Raw genomic sequence first — 22,084 nt, 5'->3', positions numbered from 1 at the left:
TCCTACTCCATGTAGTCACCTACACATGAAGCAACCCAATTCAAACAATGATTCCCATCTCAGAAGAAAGAAAAATCACACCCATCAGGCTTCTGCATTCCCAGGTTTTCACTTGCTGTCAGCATTCCACACGAATTTAGGAATGTGACAAAGGGGGAGCATAAAACACATGTTTTCCAGCTTGCGAAAACTGCCTGATTCCTGCCCAAAACAGCTAAATGACAGAGGCATAATGGTTGGATAGAATAGTGGTACATACATACAATTCTTATCAGATAGGTTTTGGGTTTTTTGTTTTTTTAAAAAATAATTTTTTATTGCAGTTTTATAATTGCAAATTCCATATATCACATACCAATATCCAATCCTACCTTATAATCTTCCCCCTCCCCACCTGACTTCCCTCAACTTCCCCTTCTGGTTTGTTACATTGTTTGTTATATTCTGCATGTATATATACTATTAGGTGTTGTTGCAATATCGTCCTCTATGTTTAAACTCAATAAAATTGTGAAAGTCTTGCCAATGAGTCCATTTATTTTTGTTGTTTCTGCAAGTAGACTGTAAATAGCTCCCATTCCTTTTTGAAGTCACTGTTCTCTTTTTCATGTAATTTATCTGTTAACTTCGCTAACTCTGTGTAGTTCATCAATTTTTCTTGCCATTGTTCTTTTGTATTTCTCCTGTCTTCTAATTTTGGTAATTCTTGATCTAAAATACCTATTAAAAAGGCTTCTGGCTTTTTTACAGATGTTATTTTAAACATTTTTTTCAATTTATTGTATATCATTTCCCAGAATTTTTTTATATGTCTACATTCCCACCACATATGGTAAAGCTGTTATCTGTTCTCCATAACAGAGAGCACGTGTTGCAGTGGGGGGCCTAAAGGCCACCCCACTGTTGTTGGGCAAATTGGCCATGTGCTGTGATTGGGCAAAGGGTGTTGCTGGGGAGAATGTTATGTTGCTAAAGTGTGGGAGGGGTCAGAGGTCTTAAATACAGGGCTCGCAGCCTGGGGCCTTCTCTTGGGCTGCGTCCACCGGATCACCTGCCCACCCTCCCTGAAAAGGGGGGGTTCGTTTTCCTCTGACCTTGCTATGCCTGTCATGGGATCGTCTGCCTTGGGGCAGGGGCCTGGTAGGAATTTTGTCCATTTGGCTGTTGCCATTTGGTTTTTGCCTACTGCGTAGCAAATTGTCACAACTTGTAAGGTTGGCGGTTAGGCATCTGTTCAAATTGGTTGGTGGAGGGGTAAGTGCCTACCCCTCCAATGGTGCTGCGGAAAGGGAATTCTGTTAAAGGAACCCAGAGGCTTGCCATTCTTTTCGTCCTTGTCCCTGGCATCGGACTTGGGCCATGCAAGCCACCAGGAGCATGAGGGTGAGAAGTGAGGGACTGAGGCCCAGCTTCATTTTCTCCCCAAAATTGTTTCCCTCGCTGGCTTCCGCTGGAATCCAGAAGTCAGTTCTGTCCCAGGGGCAAGGACAGATCGTCGTAACCTATGCCTAAGCAACCACTCACGTGTGTGTATTTAAATCAAGTTGTGGCCAAATTCATGCCAAAAAACTTAAACAAAAATTGATGTGTGAAGTGTGAGTTATTTGGGGTGGCCTGGGGGACCTTGACGCGCAAAAGGTACCTTCCTTTTCTTTACATCTCCAACAGGTCTTCAAATCTGTTCTATACATTTTGGCCATTTTTACCGGTGTAATATACCATCTATATTGGTTTTTCTTTCCTTCAAAAGTTCTGAAGAACCATCTTTGGCCACCTTCTGATTGTGCTGGCTGGGGATAACGGGAGCTCTATTCCAAGACAGCTGGAGGGCACCAACTGGACTCCTTGAACCATACAATAAATCCTATTGTCAGCTCCGTTGGGTGTGGGCACCAGAGAGACCTGATGCTTTGCTTATGCCACCTTCAACCCTTTGAGAAAGCTGCCGCCTGTCTCCAGGCACAAATTACTTAATTCCAACTTAACAGGAACTAGCATAACATATTTTTAAAACCTGTCAGTTTCTAAAAAGAAAAGGGAACCAGAATTGGAAAGGTGGCTTGGAAAATGTGAATTATCGCACAATGTAAAACAAGTTGGTGTGTGTGTGCGGGGGGAGCTGATAGTGCAGTGAAGCAGCCGAGGTGCTACAGAAGGTGTTTCTTCTGTGCAGAGCGTGAAGAGCAATTATATTCCTTTCTCTCTCTCTGTGGTTAGAGTCCCCCCCCCCCTTGTGAAATTTACATCTCTTGACTCTCAACACTTTTTTATCTGCACAAGACCTACAGGTCCAAGACCTTGTTTAACCTTCCTTGCATACTTGATTAAAGGAGGAATGCCAAAACCAGATGTCGTTCTTTCCACCCCTGCAAGCCATCTATATGACAGATTTTTCTACCTACTCCTGAGGCTCTAGTCCACCCACCTGGAGCCCTCCAGATGTAGCTGCCATCAGTCCCAGCCAGGATGGATTGAAAAAGGTTGCTCTGGCCATATAGACAGGTAAAATGATGCAACGTAAAAGTATTAATAAATGTCATCTGTGACACTTGATTATTGGTCTGAGGACAGCCTGCAGCCAGCCCTCACACTGCTCTTGCCAACTGCTCATGCCATCTCAGAAAAGTGGGGCAAGGACACATATTCAGCAAAGTTTAGTGCACAGCGATCTATGGACAGCTTCATGTGCAGAAGGGAAAGGGTGCAAAAACACACAAAGCGGATTACATTCCCATGATTTCTTTGCATTTCAGATTTTAGGTTACATGCATTAGTCCCATATTTCCCTTTGGGGATTCCAAAAATTCTTACAGAGAAATAATTGCATCATAGAATTGTAGAGTTAGAAAGGACCTTGAACATCATCTAGTCAACCCCCTGCAATTCAGGAATCTCAACTAAAGCATTCATGACAGATGGCCATCCAACCTCTGCTTAAAAACCTGCAAGGAAGGAGAGTCTACCACCTTCTGAGAGAATCTGTTCACTGTTGAACAGCTCCTACCATCAGAAAGTTCTTCCTGATATTTAATTGGAACCTCCTTTCTTGTATCTTGAAGCCACTGGTTCGGGTCCTATCCTTCAGAGCAGGAGAAAACAAGCTTGCTCCATCATCCATGTGGCAGCCCTTAAGATATTTGAAGATGGCTATCGTATTCCTCTCGGTCTCCTCTTTTCCAGGCTAAAAACCCCAAATTCTCTCAACCATTTCTCCTAAGGCTTGGTTTCCAAGACCTTCAATAATCTTGGCTGCCCTCCTCTGTACGTGTTTCAGCTTGCCATTATCCTTCTTAAATTGTGGCAGCCAGAACTAGACACAATACTCCAGGTGGAGGCAGAATAGAGGATTACTATTACTTCCCTTGATCTGGACACTATACTTCTGTTGAGGCAGGCTAGAATAGAATTAGCTCCCCCCCCCCCCACTGCTGCATCACACTGTTGACTCATGTTAAGCTTGTGGTCTACTAAAACCCCTAGATCCTTTTTACATGTACTACTGGTAAGCCAGGTGTCCCTCATCTTATATTTGTGCAGCTGGTTACTCCTACCTAAGTGCAGAATCTTACACTTGTCCCCATTGAAATTCATTCTTGCATGTATGTAGCTCTGCATATAAGTAGCTCTATTCACTGCTACTCTGTAATTTAGTGTAGATCTATTTCTTATATATTTTGTCCCTACTGAGATTCATTTTGTTAGCTTTGGCCCTGTTCTCCAATCTGTTAAGGTCATCTTGAATCCCGATTCTGTCTTCTGCATCAGTAGTTACCCTTCCAGTTTTATGTCATCTGCATATTTGATGAACAACCCTCAATTCCTTCATCCAAGTCATTTATAATATGTCAACAACAATAGGCCCAGGACAGAACCCTGTGGCGCCCCATTTGTCATTTTTTTTTACAGAATGGCAAGGATTTATTAGTGAACATCCTTTGGGTTCAGTCAGTCCACCAGCTACAAATCCACCTAACAGTTCCCTTGTCTATCCCACCTTTTACTAGCTTCTCCACAAGAATATCATGGGGAACTTTGTCCAAAGTCTTACTGAAATCAATATACACTACATTCACTGCATTTCCCTGATCCACTAAGCTTTCTTTCAAAAAGAAAGAAATGAGATTCGTCTGGCATGACTTGTAATCACAGTATCATTTTCTAAATGCTCACATATCAACTGTTTAATGATCTTTTATAGGACCTTTTCTGGTATTAATGTAAATCTTTTTTTTTTTTTTTTTGAAGATGAGGTCAGAATTTGCCTGCCTCCAGTCTGCAAGGACCTCACTTGTTCTCCAATAATTCTAAAAGATTATAGATTATAGAGAGGCTCTGTGATTACACCTGAAAGCTCCTTTAATACTCTTGGGTGCAGCTCATCAGGCCCTGGAGATTTGAATTCACAAAACTGTCCTACAGGAGAAGGAGCTGGTCAGAAGTCTGTGACGTAATGCATTTTCATTATTATTATTAAAGAATCAAGTTAGGTAATTGCAAGGGGCCTGAATGCATTTCCTTCTCCTCATGTTTTCCCCTTTATTTCTTCTAGCAGAAGAAATTGCTCCTTTCCTCTCCGCAAAGAATCGCTGGATAAATGACTTCCCTATGAGACAGAGTGCAGCTTGTCCTGGGAAACTATTTCAGGGCAGGAGCCACTCAGAAATCTCAGAGCACATATGGCTTGTAGATCAGCCTGCTGGATTAGTCAATGATATGTTTCAAGTTTTCAGTGATTGCTGTACCTGTTTTGTGCTGCATCAAATACATGTTCTCGGCTACAAAAAAAATAAAATGTCTTAAGAAGCGGAGCACCTCAGAATTGAAATGACTGTTATCTTTCCTGGTTTTTCTTTTCTTTTTTTGTTAGAGAGACTGGCTTTCCTCCTCATTATCAGCTTATGAGAGCAGATACGCTGAGAAATGACAGATTCTTCTTCTAGGTATAATCTTTTGCAATCACAGACAACATTACGATATTGTCTCGAATTAGAGCAATCTTTGAAATGATATAATAATCTGCTGCAGACAATGTAGGAAACTTTTACTTTGATCGGAAGAGGGATAAGGGTATAACGCAGTGGAACCAGGAGCTATTAATTCCATGCAGGTTTTTGTTGTTGTTCATGATTAGGGTAGCTTGATTTAAACCAAGTACATTTTCAAATCAGCAAGAGAACAAAACCAATTTTCACCAATGATTCAAATCAACTCCCCCATGTGTTCACCCATATTCCTTTGTATTTCCTAAACTCCTCCTTGGCCCTGAATCCTGGTTTCTCCTTCCATCTGGACTTATTCTAAACATAAACTGGGGAAAAATAATACTCAAGATTCTGCCAATGTTTGATTACAATGATAATCCAATATTTTTCTGTGATTATGATTACCTTGACATGCTTACTATGTAATTAATTACACCTAGATACCTGTTTGTCCTCTAAGGAGCTCAGGAGAGTGTACATACAGCTCCCAGGCAGACTCTGCTTTCGGGGAGCATTTAGGGTGAAGCTGGATTAGCTTCAGCAGTGAAACTGCACCATACACCTTCCAAGAGTTATCTGCGCTATTTGCTGGAGGCCACGCGGGTGGCACTGTGGGTTAAACCACAGAGCCTAGGGCTTGCCGATCAGAAGGTCGGCGGTTTGAATCCCCGTGACAGGGTGAGCTCCCATTGTTCGGTCCCTGCTCCTGCCAACCTAGCAGTTCGAAAGCAGGTCAAAGTGCAAGTAGATAAATAGGTACTGCTCTGGCGGGAAGATAAATGGCATTTATCTGTGCTGCTCTGGTTCGCCAGAAGCAGCTTAGTCATGCTGGCCACATGACCCGGAAGCTGTACTCCGGCTCCCTCGGCCTATAGAGCGAGATGAGCACTGCAACCCCAGAGTCGTCCATGACTGGACCTAAGAGTCAGGGGTCCCTTTACCTTTACCTATAACTGGCTGCTCTTGAGAGGGTCCCCTTTTTTGGGTAACAGTGGCTCAGGGTGGCCACTGTGGGCATTGCAAGGATCCATCTAATCTCCATGGTGAGATCATATAAACATTGAAGTGGGGGCCTAACTCCTCATGGGAACTCCTCAGTTTTTCATGGTAGGGCAAGACTTGCCTATTTACATTGCCTTCTGGTGACTAGGGTTGGGGAAAAAAAAGATGTTTAAGTGGGTAATAATCCCTTGGAAAGTATTGACCCAAATAATGCCAACACCAGTCCCAAATGAGAAGTAAAATGCAGTTGGTTATATGGTAAATATGTTTTGGGTCAAAATACGTAAAATACATTTCCTTTTGAAGTTTGAAACAGCCAAGATTTAGAGTAGAGTATGGTCAAAATGTGTTTTGTTTTCTGTCCTCTATAATAAATCAGTTCTGTTTTCCTTATCACACAGCTCGGTTGAAAGGTTCATGAGCTCTGGCAAGATTCCACATAGTTGATAGAATGAATTTTATGCTGCTTTAGTGGGTACAGAACAAGGAGTTGAGGTTGCATTTACAGTGTTTGAGAACAACCTCAGGGAAACATAGGGAAACAATAAGGAAAATATGCAAGAGTTCTTGGTTTATATTGTTAGCTGTCCATATCTTTAGTGCCCAAATCACATTTGCAAATATTCAAAGACTATAAAGCTGTAATATCTTAATTTGAAAACAGTGTGCTGTAAAAACATCATTAGTCTTGAGTTTTTCATCAAGGAAGTTTCCAGTTGGGTTATGGCTCCTGCTGAGACTCATTTGCACTTGGGGGGGGCATGTCCCACAATCAAAATAAATACCAGAATGCCTTGATCAATTTGTACAATCCAGGCTCTGCATGGCAGTGTATCCAAAGTTAAATCACTTTCAACCAATTTCCATCTGAACAACAAAATGAAGAATGTGTATGGAATGTACAGATGTGCTGAAATTCTGCTCTGCATGTAACTAATTCAGATGCTCTGCTGTTAGCCTGAAAAGTACCCAGATAAAAATGTGTGTGGATTTCATAAGATTATAGTGTCTTGGAGGAAATTATCTATTTTTTATTTGTGAAACCAGTTTTGTTGCTTTTGTTAAATTATTTACTTGTGGTTTTTATCTTGTATTTTATTCTGTGAACTGCACTGAGATACTCTGATGAAGGGTGGTATATAAATTTAATAAATAAAACAATAAATAAAATGGACACAGTAGCATCCAATGATACAGCTTTCACTAGCAGGGATCTGGTTTTGATGTTTTTACTGCTGGTGAAATTAGTAACCGCCCCGTAACTGTTAAGAAGAAATGTTTGCCGTGTAGGAATATTAAAGGCCTTCTGAGATTATAGATTTCAAAATTTAGGGTCCATAACTATTTCTATTGTGGAATTAGTGCCATGGATATTAAGAGAGAAACAGATTGATGCTTTGAAGCCAGAGGTCTCTCATCTAGTACATAATGCATCATTTCATTTACTGAGAAGTTAACTTTGTACATTATGGCTGCTGAATCTTTGCTTAATGATTGGGTAATTGCCTATGGATTGCTGCCTGTTTGCAGTCATAAAAATACCTCCCCCCCCATCCAGCTTCCGCCCTGACCGCTGTACTGTATGCAGTGGTGGCAACACCGTTCCATATAGTCTTACTATAGGTTTGGGAGGTTAAGATTGCTCCCTTAGACTTAACAACAGTAGGAATAGATACTTGTAGTAGTAATAGTAGTAGTAATAATAATAATAATAATAATAATAATAATAATTCGTTACTTATACCCCGCCCATCTGGCCGGGTAGGTTTCGAGGACAGAAAGTAGGAAAAGTGGAATTATGATGACAGTTCCATGCATGAGGGGCAGCAAGGAAGCAGGAGACCTTCAAAAGCTGAGGATGGCAGAGCTTCAATGCTATCCTAAAATGTCTTCCTTCCCCTTGTTTGTGAATAACCTCATGAGACAGCTGCTGGTGCAATACTTTGTAAAGAGAAGAGAGGAAAACTATATGGAGAGTACAGTAGATGAAAGCCTCACAAAATGCTGTGGCTAGACCAAGTTTCCTCAAACTCGGCCCTCTAGATGTTTTTGGCCTACAACTCCCACGATCCCTAGCTAGCAGGACCAGTGGTCAGGGATGATGGGAATTGTAGTCTCAAAAACATCTGGCGGGCCGAGTTTGAGGAAGCCTGGGCTAGACTGCTGGTGGGGTCAGAATACTACCAGCATATAATGCCAGGGTTTAAAAGTTTGCACCAGCTGCCAAAATGCTATCAGGAGAAGTTTAAGACTATGGTGTTAAGCAGTATATAAACTGCTGAAGTAAGTAATAATGAATAAATATTATATTTTTCTACAACTCCACAGTCAAGAGACAAATGTGTGGTTCCCCAGTGGTGTAGTAGTAAATTTTAAAAGGCAGGAGCTCATCATGTTCCCAATCTCCATGCTCCCAAGGAGAGTTTAAAACGCAATGGCTGTGCTTCAGTTCACCTATTGTTTAGGAGAGAGCAAATTACGTAGGTTCACCTTTAAATGCGAACTGAATCAATTTTCTCCCGTATCCTTAAATACCTAAATTTATTAGGATCAGCATTGCTGTTCTGCTGCACAGTTTCCTGCAAGCAAGTGCCATTGATCTATTTCAGACTGCATGGATTCAGCTTGTAAAACACACTGGGCCTCAATAACAAATCCCCAGCTAGCTGAAATGCAGCCATTTCATTTTAATTAGAAATGCAGACAATTTTGCAGAAAACTACTACTGCAAGAATGAAGTAGGGATCTTATGAAAGGTGGCCGAAATATTGGGAAATTTTGGAACAAGAGTTTTGAAAAATTAAAAAATAGAGTGCGAGATTGTCTTCATTATTATCAGATAATGGAGGCATATAATTTGGATAAAAAAATTGGCTTCCAGGTGTAAAAATCAAAATTGGAACCGGAACTGTTAGACTCCAAAACTAAGAATTTGTCAACAATGTATAATTTGCTGTTGAAATGGAATACTCAGGATGAAACGGTGAAATCTGTTATGATTAAATGGGCACAAGATGTTGGACATAACATTATGATGGCTGACTGGGAACAGTTATGGACCACAGGTATGAAGTTCACGGCATGTAATGCCTTAAGAGAGAATATAATGAAAATGATATACAGGTGGTACATGACACCAGTCAAGCTTGCGAAAATTTATCACTTGCCCGATTATAAATGCTGGAAATGTAAAGAGACGGAAGGTACATTCTTTCACCTTTGGTGGACATGCCCAAGGATTAAGGCTTTCTGGGAGATGATCTATAATAAAATGAAAAAGGTATTTAAATATACCTTTCTGAAGAAACCAGAGGCCTTTCTCCTGGGCATGGTCGGCCAATTGGTGCCAAAGAAGGACAGAACTTTCTTTATGTATGCCACAACAGCAGCAAGAATACTTATTGCAAAGTATTGGAAGACACAAGATCTACCCACTCTGGAAGAATGGCAGATGAAGGTGATGGACTATATGGAACTGGCGGAAATGACTGGCAGAATCCGAGACCAGGGAGAAGAGTCGGTGGAGGAAGATTGGAAGAAATTTAAAGACTATTTACAGAAACATTGTAAAATTAATGAATGTTAGAATGACGTTGGAATGAATCTATATGACTTTAGCAAAAATGTATCAAAGATTTCAGAAAAATAGACTGTTAATTGGTGAAAAGAGGGAAAGTAAACTTATATTAAGATCAAGATAAATTTTCAGGATAAAAATTTTGAAGAGAGGGAAAGGATTTGCTGAAATGGATAATTGACTTAGAATACAAAAAAGGGAGGTGTGAGGAGGTCAGGGAAACAAGTAAATGAAAGATAAGTTATGGGAAGGCTCAATTTGTTTTTTCTTTTGTTTTTAATTGTTTCTATTTTTCTGTTTTTTATTGTGATGTGTTGTTTTGTCATTGTTTAATTTGGTGTTTTTTCTTTTGCCTTTTTGTAACCTTAAAACCTTAATAAATACTATTTTAAAAAAAATTGAAAGGAATGGAAAGGCCTACCCAGCCTCTACTTGGTTATTTCCTCTTTCTGTGACTTTTTCTATAACGATCTTACAAATCTGAAGGCTTCATTATCGCCTCATTCACTTCCCAGAGCAAGGAAAATCCCCCAATTACCACATCGCTAAGGCTGATGACATTATTGCTCCTGTTCTGACAAACAACCTGGAGCTGTGCTACCCTGCAATACTTATCCACTACACCACTGCTGGTTTCTCTCAGCGGAACTAATCAGGAAAAACCCCAGCATGCTCTACTGTTCATGTACGTGGCACAACAAATGAGCAAAAAGTCTCCTAGGTTGGTTTCTCTCAGCGGAACTAATCAGGAAAAACCCCAGCATGCTCTACTGTTCATGTACGTGGCACAACAAATGAGCAAAAAGTCTCCTAGGTTGGTGAAGTCTTCAGAGCTGTCCAAAGATTATGGAAATGTATCTATGAAACTGCACTTACAGAATCAAGAATGTCTCTTGGAAAGCAATGGGGGTTGGGAATATAACTCTGGAATTCTAGCTGAAAAATGTAAGGTAATAATTTTTATCAGAACAGAACACACGAGCCTACCAATCTCTATAAAGTTATCAATTCTCTGTGAGAATTGCCAATGGAAAATCAAATTAGCAAGGAAAAGAATATTTAAGAATGAAATTCAGGGGAAAGGCAGAAGCTTTTATATAACACCACAGTAATTCCTCCATATAGAATGAACTTTGAACTAAGTCAGTTTCAGGTAGATACAATAAGGGGTGACTTTCATCACAAATCAACCAATTTGACAGCAGATAAACTGGGCAACAATGCAAAGAGGCAGAAAATAAAATCTCAAAATAAAAAGGTGGCTTCATACTTACATTGGTGACATATTCAATATCCTTCCAAAGATTACACTCCCTGGGAAAGTCTGACAACTCTAAAAAATTATCCACTATCACTTGGCCAATCAAGTCATGCCTGGAGAATCGGTCAAAGTCATATACAGAGAAGTGGAGTTTCCTCGTGCTCAAATCATTGTAAGGAACAGGAAATAAAAAAACTTCATCAAACACTGGGTTTAGGGTCTTTCTATGCACTTTAGTCTGGTGTTTTGTTTTCCTATCTGGAAGTAAGTAGATCTTGACATAGGGGTCTGAAGTCCCAGAGAAGTCCTTTGCTGGCAGGTTGACAGCTTTGTGAATTTTCACTATCAGTTGCTCCAAGTCACAATCGTATTTCACAATAAAGTTGAGCTTCCCACAAGATTTGCTATTGTTCCTCCTCCCATCATCTGTGTCCACCGATCTTTGTTTATACAGCTCAGGCTTGATGCGCCCAATCCCTGTCAGCTGCTCCTGCTTTTGGATCTGCTGGATGTTGAAGTCTGGGTTTGAGAGATTGAGCTGCCTTCGGAATGAATTATGCCTTGAATAAAAACAACAAAACAGACTGGATTAGACAAGTGGGATTACAGCATCTCTACAGTGTTAAATGAAATAAAAAATATAAATAAAAAAAATGAAACCTGAAATCATGATTTTGGGCAATTAAGAACGTTTTTTATATAGTTTCCCTACCACACCACTCATCCATGCAACTCGTATCAGTTGTTGTGGACTTCTTACTAATCATGCTTCTAACTTGACTGCATTCTCTTTCCAATCACCTGGGCAACATGTAAGAGGTTGGTGGTGCTTTCCCCCCTTTGAAATTTCCACTGTCCCTTGATGGTTCCCCTCACTGTAACCTAGCTGCAAGCAAATTTTACATTGCCTCTCAATCAAATATTAATCTAATTCATCCTTGATCCCTTCCACAATTTATGTGGATACCACAGCTTTCACACTCAGTTTCTGACTATGCTGCTGCTGTGTTCTGTTCTTCCAGTTGCTCCACCTATATAGGTCATTCATCTGTTCTAAATCTTGCCAGAGGTCAAAAGTGCCTTGCTACTCCCCAGTGGTACCTTGGTTCTTGAACTTAATCCATTCCAGGAGTCCATTTGACTCCCAAAACTATTAAAATATCAAGGCGTGGGAGCCGATTTGTTTGGGAGCTAAGCTGTTCAAGTCCCAAGGTACCACTGTGCATAGCAGTATAAACAAATACTCATTTATCTACTCAATGCACCTTATGGTTTTCATTACCATAAAATGTGGTATAGCCACAATACTAATAGCTTTCGAAAGGCGGGGACAAGTTTATGGTAGATGAGTGTAATAATTACTATTCATTATGATAATAAAAAAATGACCGTCTAAGGTGCCCCTTTGGCAGAAGCCCTGTGCAAGAACTTCTGCTTGCACAATTGGGATTCCCCTTCTCCTCTCCCCATCTGCCCCTTAAAACTGGCTCAGGAGGGAGGTCAGGGGGGAAAAAACCCAAACATTGTGCTGGGGAGGAGAGGGAGGTCATCCCACCCCACAAGCTGAAATACTTTTGCAGATCATGCATATCAGCACAATGTGGAATTTCACCCCATGTGTTCGGAGAGATAATATACCTTTGTTTACCAGATGATGGGACAAACTGCAGAGGAAAGCTATCTTCATCATGTCTTGCTTGTGAGGTGGTTGGACACAGTCAACAAGACTGAGCTACACTGGGTTAGCCATAGATCTGATACAATTCAGCAGTTTTTTAGGTTGACTCTGCCCCACCATCATTAGCTCTCCCATATTTTACATACACTCCTCTTCATGCAGTTTTGTTCAGTCAGTCTTGCCCCTCGGTGATTTCACCTCCCACCCACTCCACCAAAGCTGTGGCTAATACCTAGCACTTCCTATTTCAAACCCTCGCAAGTGTTTTGTTAACCTGTTCTATTTTTGTTGAATTCTTTGCAGGGCTATATCAGCACCCACAGCTGCAGAGGTAAGTGAAAATGAACATACTTTGCAAGATGAAATTGAGGCAGCCCTTCAGTTACTATAGGATTTCAACAACCTGGCAATTACGTCTAGCTCATAAAACAGCAAAAAAATGTGTGGGGCTCTTTCTATACGTTGCCTGCAAGCGTCCGGCTGCTACGGCAACATTTGCAAAAGTACATGCCATTCAAGTCTGACTCTAGTAGTTTCACTAATTCTCTGCAGTATTACTAAAAGTTTATCGGTAACTGTTCCTGAACTGTTCCTGTTATTTGGGGGAAGTGCTTAGTCAGCATGCTCAGCTATTTTTTAATTTTTATTGAGAATAGGATTTTTTTTATATACAAGTAAAATAGCGTAAGTAATGATGGTATAGAGGCTTACAACTAACAGGTGAGTCAGAATGTTTGTATAGATTTCTCAAACCAAACATCTATAACACTTTTCAAATCAAGGTGGAATCTACACACATATAAAAACTGTTCTGAAAATGCTTTTTAAAGCGTTTTTAAAAATACAGTACATTGAATTTTCCATAAGGCTCATCATCACCATCTAGTGCCACATTGTGCATTGCACTTAAAACACACTTAAAATGTTTTATTTGCAGCTTTATAGCTGAGTCCCAAGTTGTGGCCAAAACTGTATACAAGGAAGAAAGGAGTGATGGATGATTTCACAAGTTCTAAAATTGTACTGAAATTACATGACTTTTACTCACATTATGAAAACACTCTGAAATGCATTTACCCTCCTTATTTTTGTAAAAAGGAGGAAGAGGAGATACCAAGCATCAATAAATTGGATGGCGTAGTGTGGACAACTTACTGATTTGCAATCCTTTGGGATGTTTTCCATCTTCTGAAGCACTAGCTCTATACTAATGCAGACCAACACACTTACTGACACACAACCACAAAGTTTCAAGGGGTACCCAAGAGACTCTGCCTCCCTTGCTTCACACAGGATGCTGATTTGTGACCCAGTGTGAGGAAGATGGTCAGGCAAGCCTCAGGCGGTTGGAGAAAATGAAGTGATCCCCTTGGTTCCTTCTCCTAATCCCACTCTGAACACAGTAAACTGTAGTGGTCCTTTCTTCCTTGGCTTCCCCTTTCCTCTGGCCTTTTATGTTTGATCCCCCAGCCACACCGGTTTGCTGGCTCCTTTGTGTCAATTACAATCAGGCCTTTACTCAAAAGAATTTAGAGTGTACTTTTATTCATGAGGCCTCTCTCAGGATCATGGGAACTGGTGAATGAAGGCAAGGGGGTGCATTAGTTGCCCATCTCTCCCATGATCAGGAATGCTATCTCTAAATTAGTCTCTGATGCCTTCTTCCTTCCCCATCAAGAATCCTGCTCCTGCACCTGATAAAGTAAACACACACCTCCACCTGTGCAGCCCTTGGTGACCAAGGAGCCTGTTAGGTCAGTGTTTCCCAACCACTGTTCCGTGGCACACTAGTGTGCCGCGAGATGTTGCCTGGTGTGCCGCAGGAAAAATTAAAAAATTCGAAAGATTTTTTTTTAAAGTCAAATTTTCGATTGGGGCGCCGTCACTAGATGACCCCTGGGGTTCCCTCCCTCCCGCTCTGCGCCTCCCTCCTCCTCCTCCTCCTCCGGGGAGGCCCTTCCTGGCTCTCGGCCAAGGCTTGGCGGCTGCCACTCACTCACTCGCTCGCCCACCCGTCCCTCCATCCCTGCACCCGGCCTCTCCCCCTCCGTCCCCGGCGCAGGGGCTGCCGGGATCCGTAGTCCCCTCGCCCTTGGGCTCCGCGCCCGCGCGGGGTGAGCAAACTACGTTTCCCAGCGTGGCCTGGTGGGCCGGGTGTTTTGTTTGAAGCGCTCTTCTCCCGGCCATGGAATGAGCGCAGCGGCGGCGGCCGGGCGGGCAGGGGCTCTTCCGCGCAGACCCCGCGCAGCCTGCCTGCGCCCCCGCGGAGATCGGGCAGCAGGATGGAGCCCGGGGATCCCCGCGGAGGCGGAGCAGCGGAGGCGGAGGCTGCCCCTCAGGTAGGGCTGCGTCGGGGGGGGGGTTATTTTTGCAATGCTGCATCCGCGCCGGAGGGGACGCATCGGACCGCGGGGAGACCCCTTGGCGGGCGTGCAAGGCAATGCATGCGTACAGGCATTGCATGGAGTGCAGTGCAATGCAATGGCAACGCGGCGCCCTGCATGCATGCATGCAACTTCCACCGGCGCTCCGGACTTGGCAGGTGAGGGGGTCCCCAGTGGGCGGCAGAGAGAGCCGGGAGGGCGAAGGGGAGCCGGGGGGAGCAGCGCTGCTCCCCGAGCCGAGCCCGGGGGGAAACTTCGGCGTCGTTGCGCCGGGTGTTGGAAGCGGAGGCTGGCGGGGGCCCCTCACCTGCAAAACCTGGTCGCCTCTCATATATTTCGTGCATTGCATTCATCGCCCGCTTTCTCCTCCAAGGAGCTCCCGGGGGCACGCGTGGTTCTCCCCGTGTTATCCTCGCAACAACAGCCCTGCGAGGTGGGTCAGGCGAGTGGCCCAAGGGAGCACCCAGGGATTGTCCTGGCCAGGTGGGGTGATTTGAACCCTGCTCTCTGCCCGGTCTTCGTCCTCATTTAGCCCCCACATGTGCATGACTGTGCATGACTGAGGTTTTCCCCCCTCGTCTTGGCTATGGTGTGAGTCTGTGCTGTTAATTAATGGGGTTCTGCCTTCGGAGAAGATGAGCCAGCCCTCAAGGAGGTGATTATGTAATTTGCTAGCAATTTATGTCCCTCCCGGCGTGACGCTGCGCGCTGACGTCACGGGGCTGTAATGGTGGTGTGCCTCGAGATTTTTTCCATGAAACAAGTGTGCCTTTGCCCAAAAAAGGTTGGGAAACACTGTGTTAGGTAAGGGATACTTTTTGGCACAGTAAAGCTTTTTTACTTTGGCGGCCACTCTGTTCCTTACTGGAGCTACTGACCGTGCAGAAGGAGTTGGCTCCGTGATCTGTCGATGCATCCGGACATTATGCACACAGTTTTCCTTGGTCCCTGCCTTAGCGTCCAAAGGGATGTCAGGGGATGTGTGGCTAATCTTCATGGAAGAGTCGGGGTAGGTGGTAGGTTGTCCCAAGTAATCCTCGCTATACTCGTGGTCATTGGTCTCTGTGTCTGTATAGTTCAGGGACTCCTGCTTGTCTTTGTTTCCAGGCAGGCCACGTTCTCGCCAAGGAACCCAACACAGCTTCCAGGACACAAACAGAGACACCCCAAACAAAGCAAGTCCACATGCTGTGACAACTAAGGACAGTAAACTCACTGTGATATCTGAAAAGAAGAAGGAAAATAAACACATGTCAACACTGGAAGGAAAAATCAGTTCTAAGACAAGAGGCTTTAACAGAAATAAACCTTGGGTAAAGGGCGGTATACCAATTTAATAAACAAATTTCTTTGTGCATAGAAGCTGCTGTGTAGGTCAAAAATTTGGTACTGTTTTCCTTCCTAACTCTCCACTCAAGAAAAAAAGACGTATCATCAAACTAGCACAGGACTTTGTGATGCTCACCGAACGCTGTTTTACAAGACACGTTGATTTATCACCCAGACTTCAAGAAAACCTAATGCCTCTGCTTTGTGTATCACATCTGTCTCTGTCTCCCCTGCTCCGCTATTTCCACACTTCCTCCTCCTCTCTCCTATTCTGTAGGACCCTTTGCACACACACCTCGTTCTCCCTGCACAAATGTAATGCCTGGGGAGAGCAGGGGTGTAGGAAGGGGGTGCGGGGCGCCACCGGGTGTCATCCTGAAGGGGTTAACATTTGGTGTGCCCCCCCCACCTGCGACTCCCCCAAACCCGGTGAGCGGCAAAGCAGCAAGCGGCAAAGCTGCAGGTCTCCCCCTTCCCCTTCCGCTGTAGAGGCGGATTGCGGTGCCGCACCGAGGCTGGCCCCTGGGGAGGATCGGGCAGCCTGTGGGCAGATCGCCCCACCCCTGGGTGCACAGCATGTGTGCCACTCCAGGTGTCAGGGCACCTAGCTCTGCCCCTGGGAGAGAGAACATTGTTACAGCAGGAAAACAAACAGAATAAAAGCTTCTGCCGTGGATTGATTGTTTTTAACACGGTTTACAGTTGATCCGTTTCATACTGCCATCATGGTACATCTGAAGCAGCACAATTAAAAGCCTTCATCTGCCCCAGCTGCAACAAAACATGTCTCTTCCAAACTGGTCTCTACAGCCACAGCAGGCTCCGATGGTTTGACTTCACTCTCAAAGGCTCATTACTCCATTGTCTCCTGAGACAGATGGATGCCAACTGGCATTCGGACACCTCTTGGAGCCTAACGGATGGCAAGACAAGGTATCAGGATTTTACATAAATGAAATAATAAAAAGCCTGTTTCCCTTTTTGTTTCGTGTGTGAGTGTCTCACTGTGTACACACACACACACACACACACACACGAGTAAGAACATCACACAGCCTTCAAAGAATGTACGTGATTAACATAGAAGATGTTCCTGAAATTGTGAAAAGTAGCTGTTTCACTTTCCAAAACAGCTGCAAGAGCGCAGATGCTTTTTGTCATGCAGGACTATTTACCCTTTTGTGGATAATAATGTCAGGCTTTCATTTGGGTGCTCATTCACAAGGCCCTCAAATAAATTTTAGCAGGGACCTCCCAAGGCAGTACAACAATCCTTGCTGGTGACTAAGCGGCAACAGAAAGAAGAAAGGCCTTTTGTATTGTACATGGTAAGTGGAAGTCAAGAGTATTTCCATGTTTCCAAAAACCCGACGGCTATAACAACCCACAGTCTATAATTTTGGGTAACAACCATCCCTCTTTCAAATTGTTCTTTAACCTGGAAGCCTCCAAATGGCTCACCTGTTTTGCTGGTTTTTTTTCCAGCTAAGCTTTCCCCTCCTATTTTCCTAGGGTGTTCTAAGTCACAGGGAACTGTCAAAATAGGCAATTTGCTCACCTTTCACAAAATCCTACTATTATCTTATCTTGTAGCCATGCTGACACATCTGGGTTACTACAGAGAGAAACAACAGAAAGAGGCTAAAAGAAACAGCCATTTACAGAGATTTTTGCAGAGCTTCTTAAATATGTGCTGCACCAAATATACAGAAAACATTCACAAAAAGTGATGCGCTCCTTGGAGAAAGGCAGCAGGGGGGTGCGGGTGGAGAGAGAAAGAGAGCTTCGCAGGTATTTTTAAAGGGTTACAGGAGAGCTACTAACGGCCATGTGGGACAGAGGAAGACTGCTCAGCTGCTAAAGAACGATTAAAAATAAAATCACAAAACTGTGTGGGAAATGAGACTGCTCTTTTCAAGCAATGCTCCTTGCCTGGGAGATTTATACAACCACAGCCTCATTCCTGGCCCCATCCCTGATGATGTGCTCTCTTCCCCCATGACTTCTAGGCATGGTGTGTGATGTCTGTAGTGGGTAAGTCTTCATATGTACTGTTGAAAGCATCTTCCTTTCTTCACAGATACCTAGGGCTCAAGAGGTGTGATGTTGCAGGTGGGGCCAGGAGGCATGGCCTTCTTCCTGCATCTATATATTTAGCCAGTGCTTTTTTCCTAGAAAAATAGGTGCCAGTAGATACCATGAAGTTTTTACAGTAAATGCCAAACTTTTTAACAACAACAAAAAGAGGTGTGGGTGCTGCATATCCTCAAGTACCCCCTGAACCCCCACTATGTTTAGCTATAGGTGTGGAAGACAATTTCTGAGAAGGGGCAACTACTGCAATGGAATTACTCGCTTCTAGAGCAGGCATAGGCAACCTTGGCCCACCAGATGTTTTGGGACTACAACTCCCATCATCCCTAGCTAACAGGACTAGTGGTCAGGGATGATGGGAATTGTAGTCCCAAAACATCTGGCGGGCCGAGGTTGCCTAGGCCTGTTCTAGAGTGAGGAAGAAGGAAAGGTAATCTCCTCTCACTGACTGCTGGGAAACTGTGACCCCAGCAATAGGAGTTCTACACCAATGGGGTTCCGGCAGCAGTGAAAAGACAGTCAAAGTGTAGTAAGGATGCCCTACAAGAAGCTTTGCAAAATGACTCACTATTTCATTTGTTTATTTTTATTTTCTGCCCCTCTATCGGAAATGGTTCACGAGGCAGTTAACATTAGAAGGAAAAGAACGCACAACTCAAGCAAACAACAAAAGACGCAAGCTCCCCACCTACAGAAAGTGAGCAAATCAAGAAGAAGTGTAAGTGTGTGTGTGTGTGTGTGTGTGTGTGTGTGTGGCAGTGGCATGTGATCAATGAACTAGGGGGACTAGGCTGGTCTCCCAAATATTCTCCGTAAATTAGACTATTAAATCTTGGTGCCTCCTTCCCACCTGGCTTTGGGAATGAGGCAGCATGGCTCCATCATCTTGTCAGAGTCCTGGTGCCTACTTCCCAAAGCCCAGGGAGCTTCTGCCCAGATTAGTGAGGGAGGGGCGGTGCCCAAACGTGGGATATCAGGATATCGCCCTCCCTGAATCGCCCTCACAAGCTGGTGCCTGTGGTCTTAACTGTCCCCTATGAAAAATTTCACCACACGCCACTGATTTCTTGAAGGTATATTTGTAGTCATGCATTTAGAAGACACTAACGGATCAGTAAAATGAAATGCTTTGCTTTTTCAGCACATTCCTTTTTTATTCCTGTTATTTCTTTTATGCTGATGTTTTTCATAGTTACACACACACACAATTTACTATGACTAAATGGTGCTGCTGACAAGGCAATGGTTTGCAAGCAACCCCTTTGATTACTGAGCATATGATTCACACCAGGCAGGCCCTATTCCTTTCACTATTCATAGCTATTAAGTCCCTTGCGGCATCCTTGGAGTAGAGTTGCCTCAGGTAATGAGTGTTCCAAGCAGTTGTCTCTCCAGCGTTAAAATACTCTATTCCTATGGAGCCGCCTTCATATTACTTACACTTGTGATTTACTCTCAACCTCACTACATCTTCCTTGGTGCAGTTCAGCTCCTCTGAACCTATTTATCTAAGCCTAAATATATTCCTGCAGGCTATTATTTCTTGGCTCGGAGTCAGGAACTTGCACCTTCCTGCAACAGACCCCGGCTGCCCAAATGTACAGAAGCTTCAATGGAAGTGTACAGTTTTCAGGCCTTTGCTAATCTTCAAGGTAAAGGCGATTTTTTTTCTTACAAAAGAATCACAGCAGTGCACCAGCACCTCAACAGCTGTAAAGGCCACAGCTCAGCTACATTGACAGTAAACAGAAATTTTCGGGGCTATGTGTCCCACTTATTCTTGCAGATACTCAGAATCTCCTTTATATCATACAGGAGAGTTTCTAAATATTAAGGCAGAGGGGAGGGGGCATATACTTCTACTATTGTAATGCCTGGAAATTCTAATCTTCACCATATCAAGGTATTGGAAACTGGTGTGGCATAGCTACCTTGTGACTGTTACCAGCAGACCATCTTTGTTTTTGCAAGAGTCGGCGAAGGCTGAGATGGCCTATGAAAGCTTTCTTCCCCCTCCCCTCGTCTTTCTCATTTTCTATGGTGGTACAGTACATCAAGGTCAGCAGATGTGGTTCATGCACTGCTTCAAACCAGTGACCTTACTTTCCCAGGAGATTGCAGTCTCTCCGCTGTGTTTAAGGAGGTTTTCAACAATACTAGGTCATACTACTGTCAGGAAGAAAACATATTTTTACTGACTGCATTTTTACATGTATCTGTGTGAAATTCAAACTCCTTTCCCCCAGCCCTACCCACTTAAGATCTAAGAGTCTGAGCATCCCCAGAGGTCCAATTTATAGCATTTAGGCTCCTTATGCCTCCCCATAAGGAAGAGTAAAAGCAGTAGTTTAAACTTTAAATGCTTCCACGTTTTCAGAAAACACATTTAAGGAACACGGCCCCATTGTCATCCGTTGTTGTCTTTCCCAAAGGAGGGAATGCAAAGCAGAAAGGAGAGAGAGCACTAAAGAGTTACTAAACAGCATTAAACATTGAAGTGGCAGACAACTTAGAAATACACACACAAACAGAGAAAGGAGAAATCTGAACTACAAAGATGTGTTACTTTCCCTTAGCTCTTTTGTGTATACAAGAAAGGCTGTCTGTTTGTCACACTTATGCTCCCCCCCCCAAGCACTTCCCCAAGTGAGCGGATTCAATGCACCTTGGCATTCCTACCTTCTACTGGCAATATAATTAGCACTACAAAACACCAAGGATAAGCCATAACTCTTGGTGACCTGCCAGTCATTTGAAGCCACCAGTTAGAAGAGTGGAAAAATTTGATGAGATCATCATAGTTGGCATCCATCTGCCTTGGGGGAGAGTGCCTTTGCAGGCGAATTCAAACTGTTGGGAGGTTGCAGCGCCTGCTGTGGCTGCAGAGACATGTTTTGTTTAAGCTGGGGCAGATGAAGGCGTCCGGTTGTGCTGCTGCAGATGCACATGGCGGTTCTTCTTTCTGCACTCCTCCCATTGCTCATCAACTGATATTAAAAATAGGATAAAGCCCAGTAATGCCCTTGCTTAACGGGAGATCCCAATGCCAGCTACAGACAGACAGAGTGAGAGACTGTTTTGCTGTTCTGGAGGAGCTTTTCCAGCAACTCAAAGAGCCATGAAATCTCATCTCTTTAATGCTTTGCTTTCTATTCTTGCATAGAAAATAACCCCCTGATAAAAGGATCAGCTTGGTGTTTCTTTTATTGCCTTTAAAAAGAGCCCCTTTCCCCTTGGCAAGACAGCAATCCCACACAATTCTGGCCTACCTACATTAACCATGAATGGGACAATTTTCACACACACCTAAGCAAACTGTAAGTAAACAGTGAGCCGCATGGGAAAGGCATGGATAAGAGCAGCAAGTCATTTGGGAACCAGCCCTCATAAACTTTCCACATTACACTGCAGCAAGCTAGTTGTAATGGGGGTGAGGGGGAAGAGAAGTACTGTATAGCCAACAGCAAGTGCATCTGTGGGATTGCAACACATGTGGAATTGGATATATAGCACAAAATTCCGCTTACCTTGCTTCACAGATACAGAAAACTAACACATCGGCAATACCTAGTGGAAGAAGCCAGATGAGAAGCAAGTAACATTTCTCATGGCCAGGAAGTGAATTTTCAAAGGCATATTCAGCTTATATTACACTGCCTCCTATTTCCTGGAACATGCCATTGAAGTCCACCCATCCACATCCCCTCCATTCTTTCAGTCTTTGCCCCAAATAATAGGAATGTAAGCAGCTGGCTTCTATCAAGTCAGACCACTGTT

General features: G+C 43.5%; 1 protein-coding gene across 5 annotated transcripts in view; it reads right to left on the bottom strand.

Annotated features, from left to right (window-relative positions):
* The window catches only part of SYT9 (synaptotagmin 9), an 89,998-nt gene that overhangs the window by 28,549 nt on the left and 39,365 nt on the right, over positions 1-22,084 (bottom strand). For all 5 annotated transcript variants that reach the window (XR_014217209.1, XR_014217210.1, XM_082214292.1 and 2 more), the window contains exons 2-3: positions 15,763-16,108; positions 10,836-11,382 (exon numbers count right to left, since the gene is read on the bottom strand). Coding sequence is in view for 3 of the 5 variants with exons in the window: in XM_082214292.1 (XP_082070418.1) it covers positions 10,836-11,382; positions 15,763-16,108 (893 nt within the window). In the remaining 2 variants the exon portion in view is untranslated. The remainder of the gene's footprint in view (positions 1-10,835; positions 11,383-15,762; positions 16,109-22,084) is intronic.

Source organism: Podarcis vaucheri (assembly GCF_965113315.1).
Source record: "Podarcis vaucheri genome assembly, chromosome: 1".
Lineage (NCBI taxonomy): Eukaryota > Metazoa > Chordata > Lepidosauria > Squamata > Lacertidae > Podarcis > Podarcis vaucheri.
This window is presented reverse-complemented; position numbering and strand designations above follow the sequence as displayed.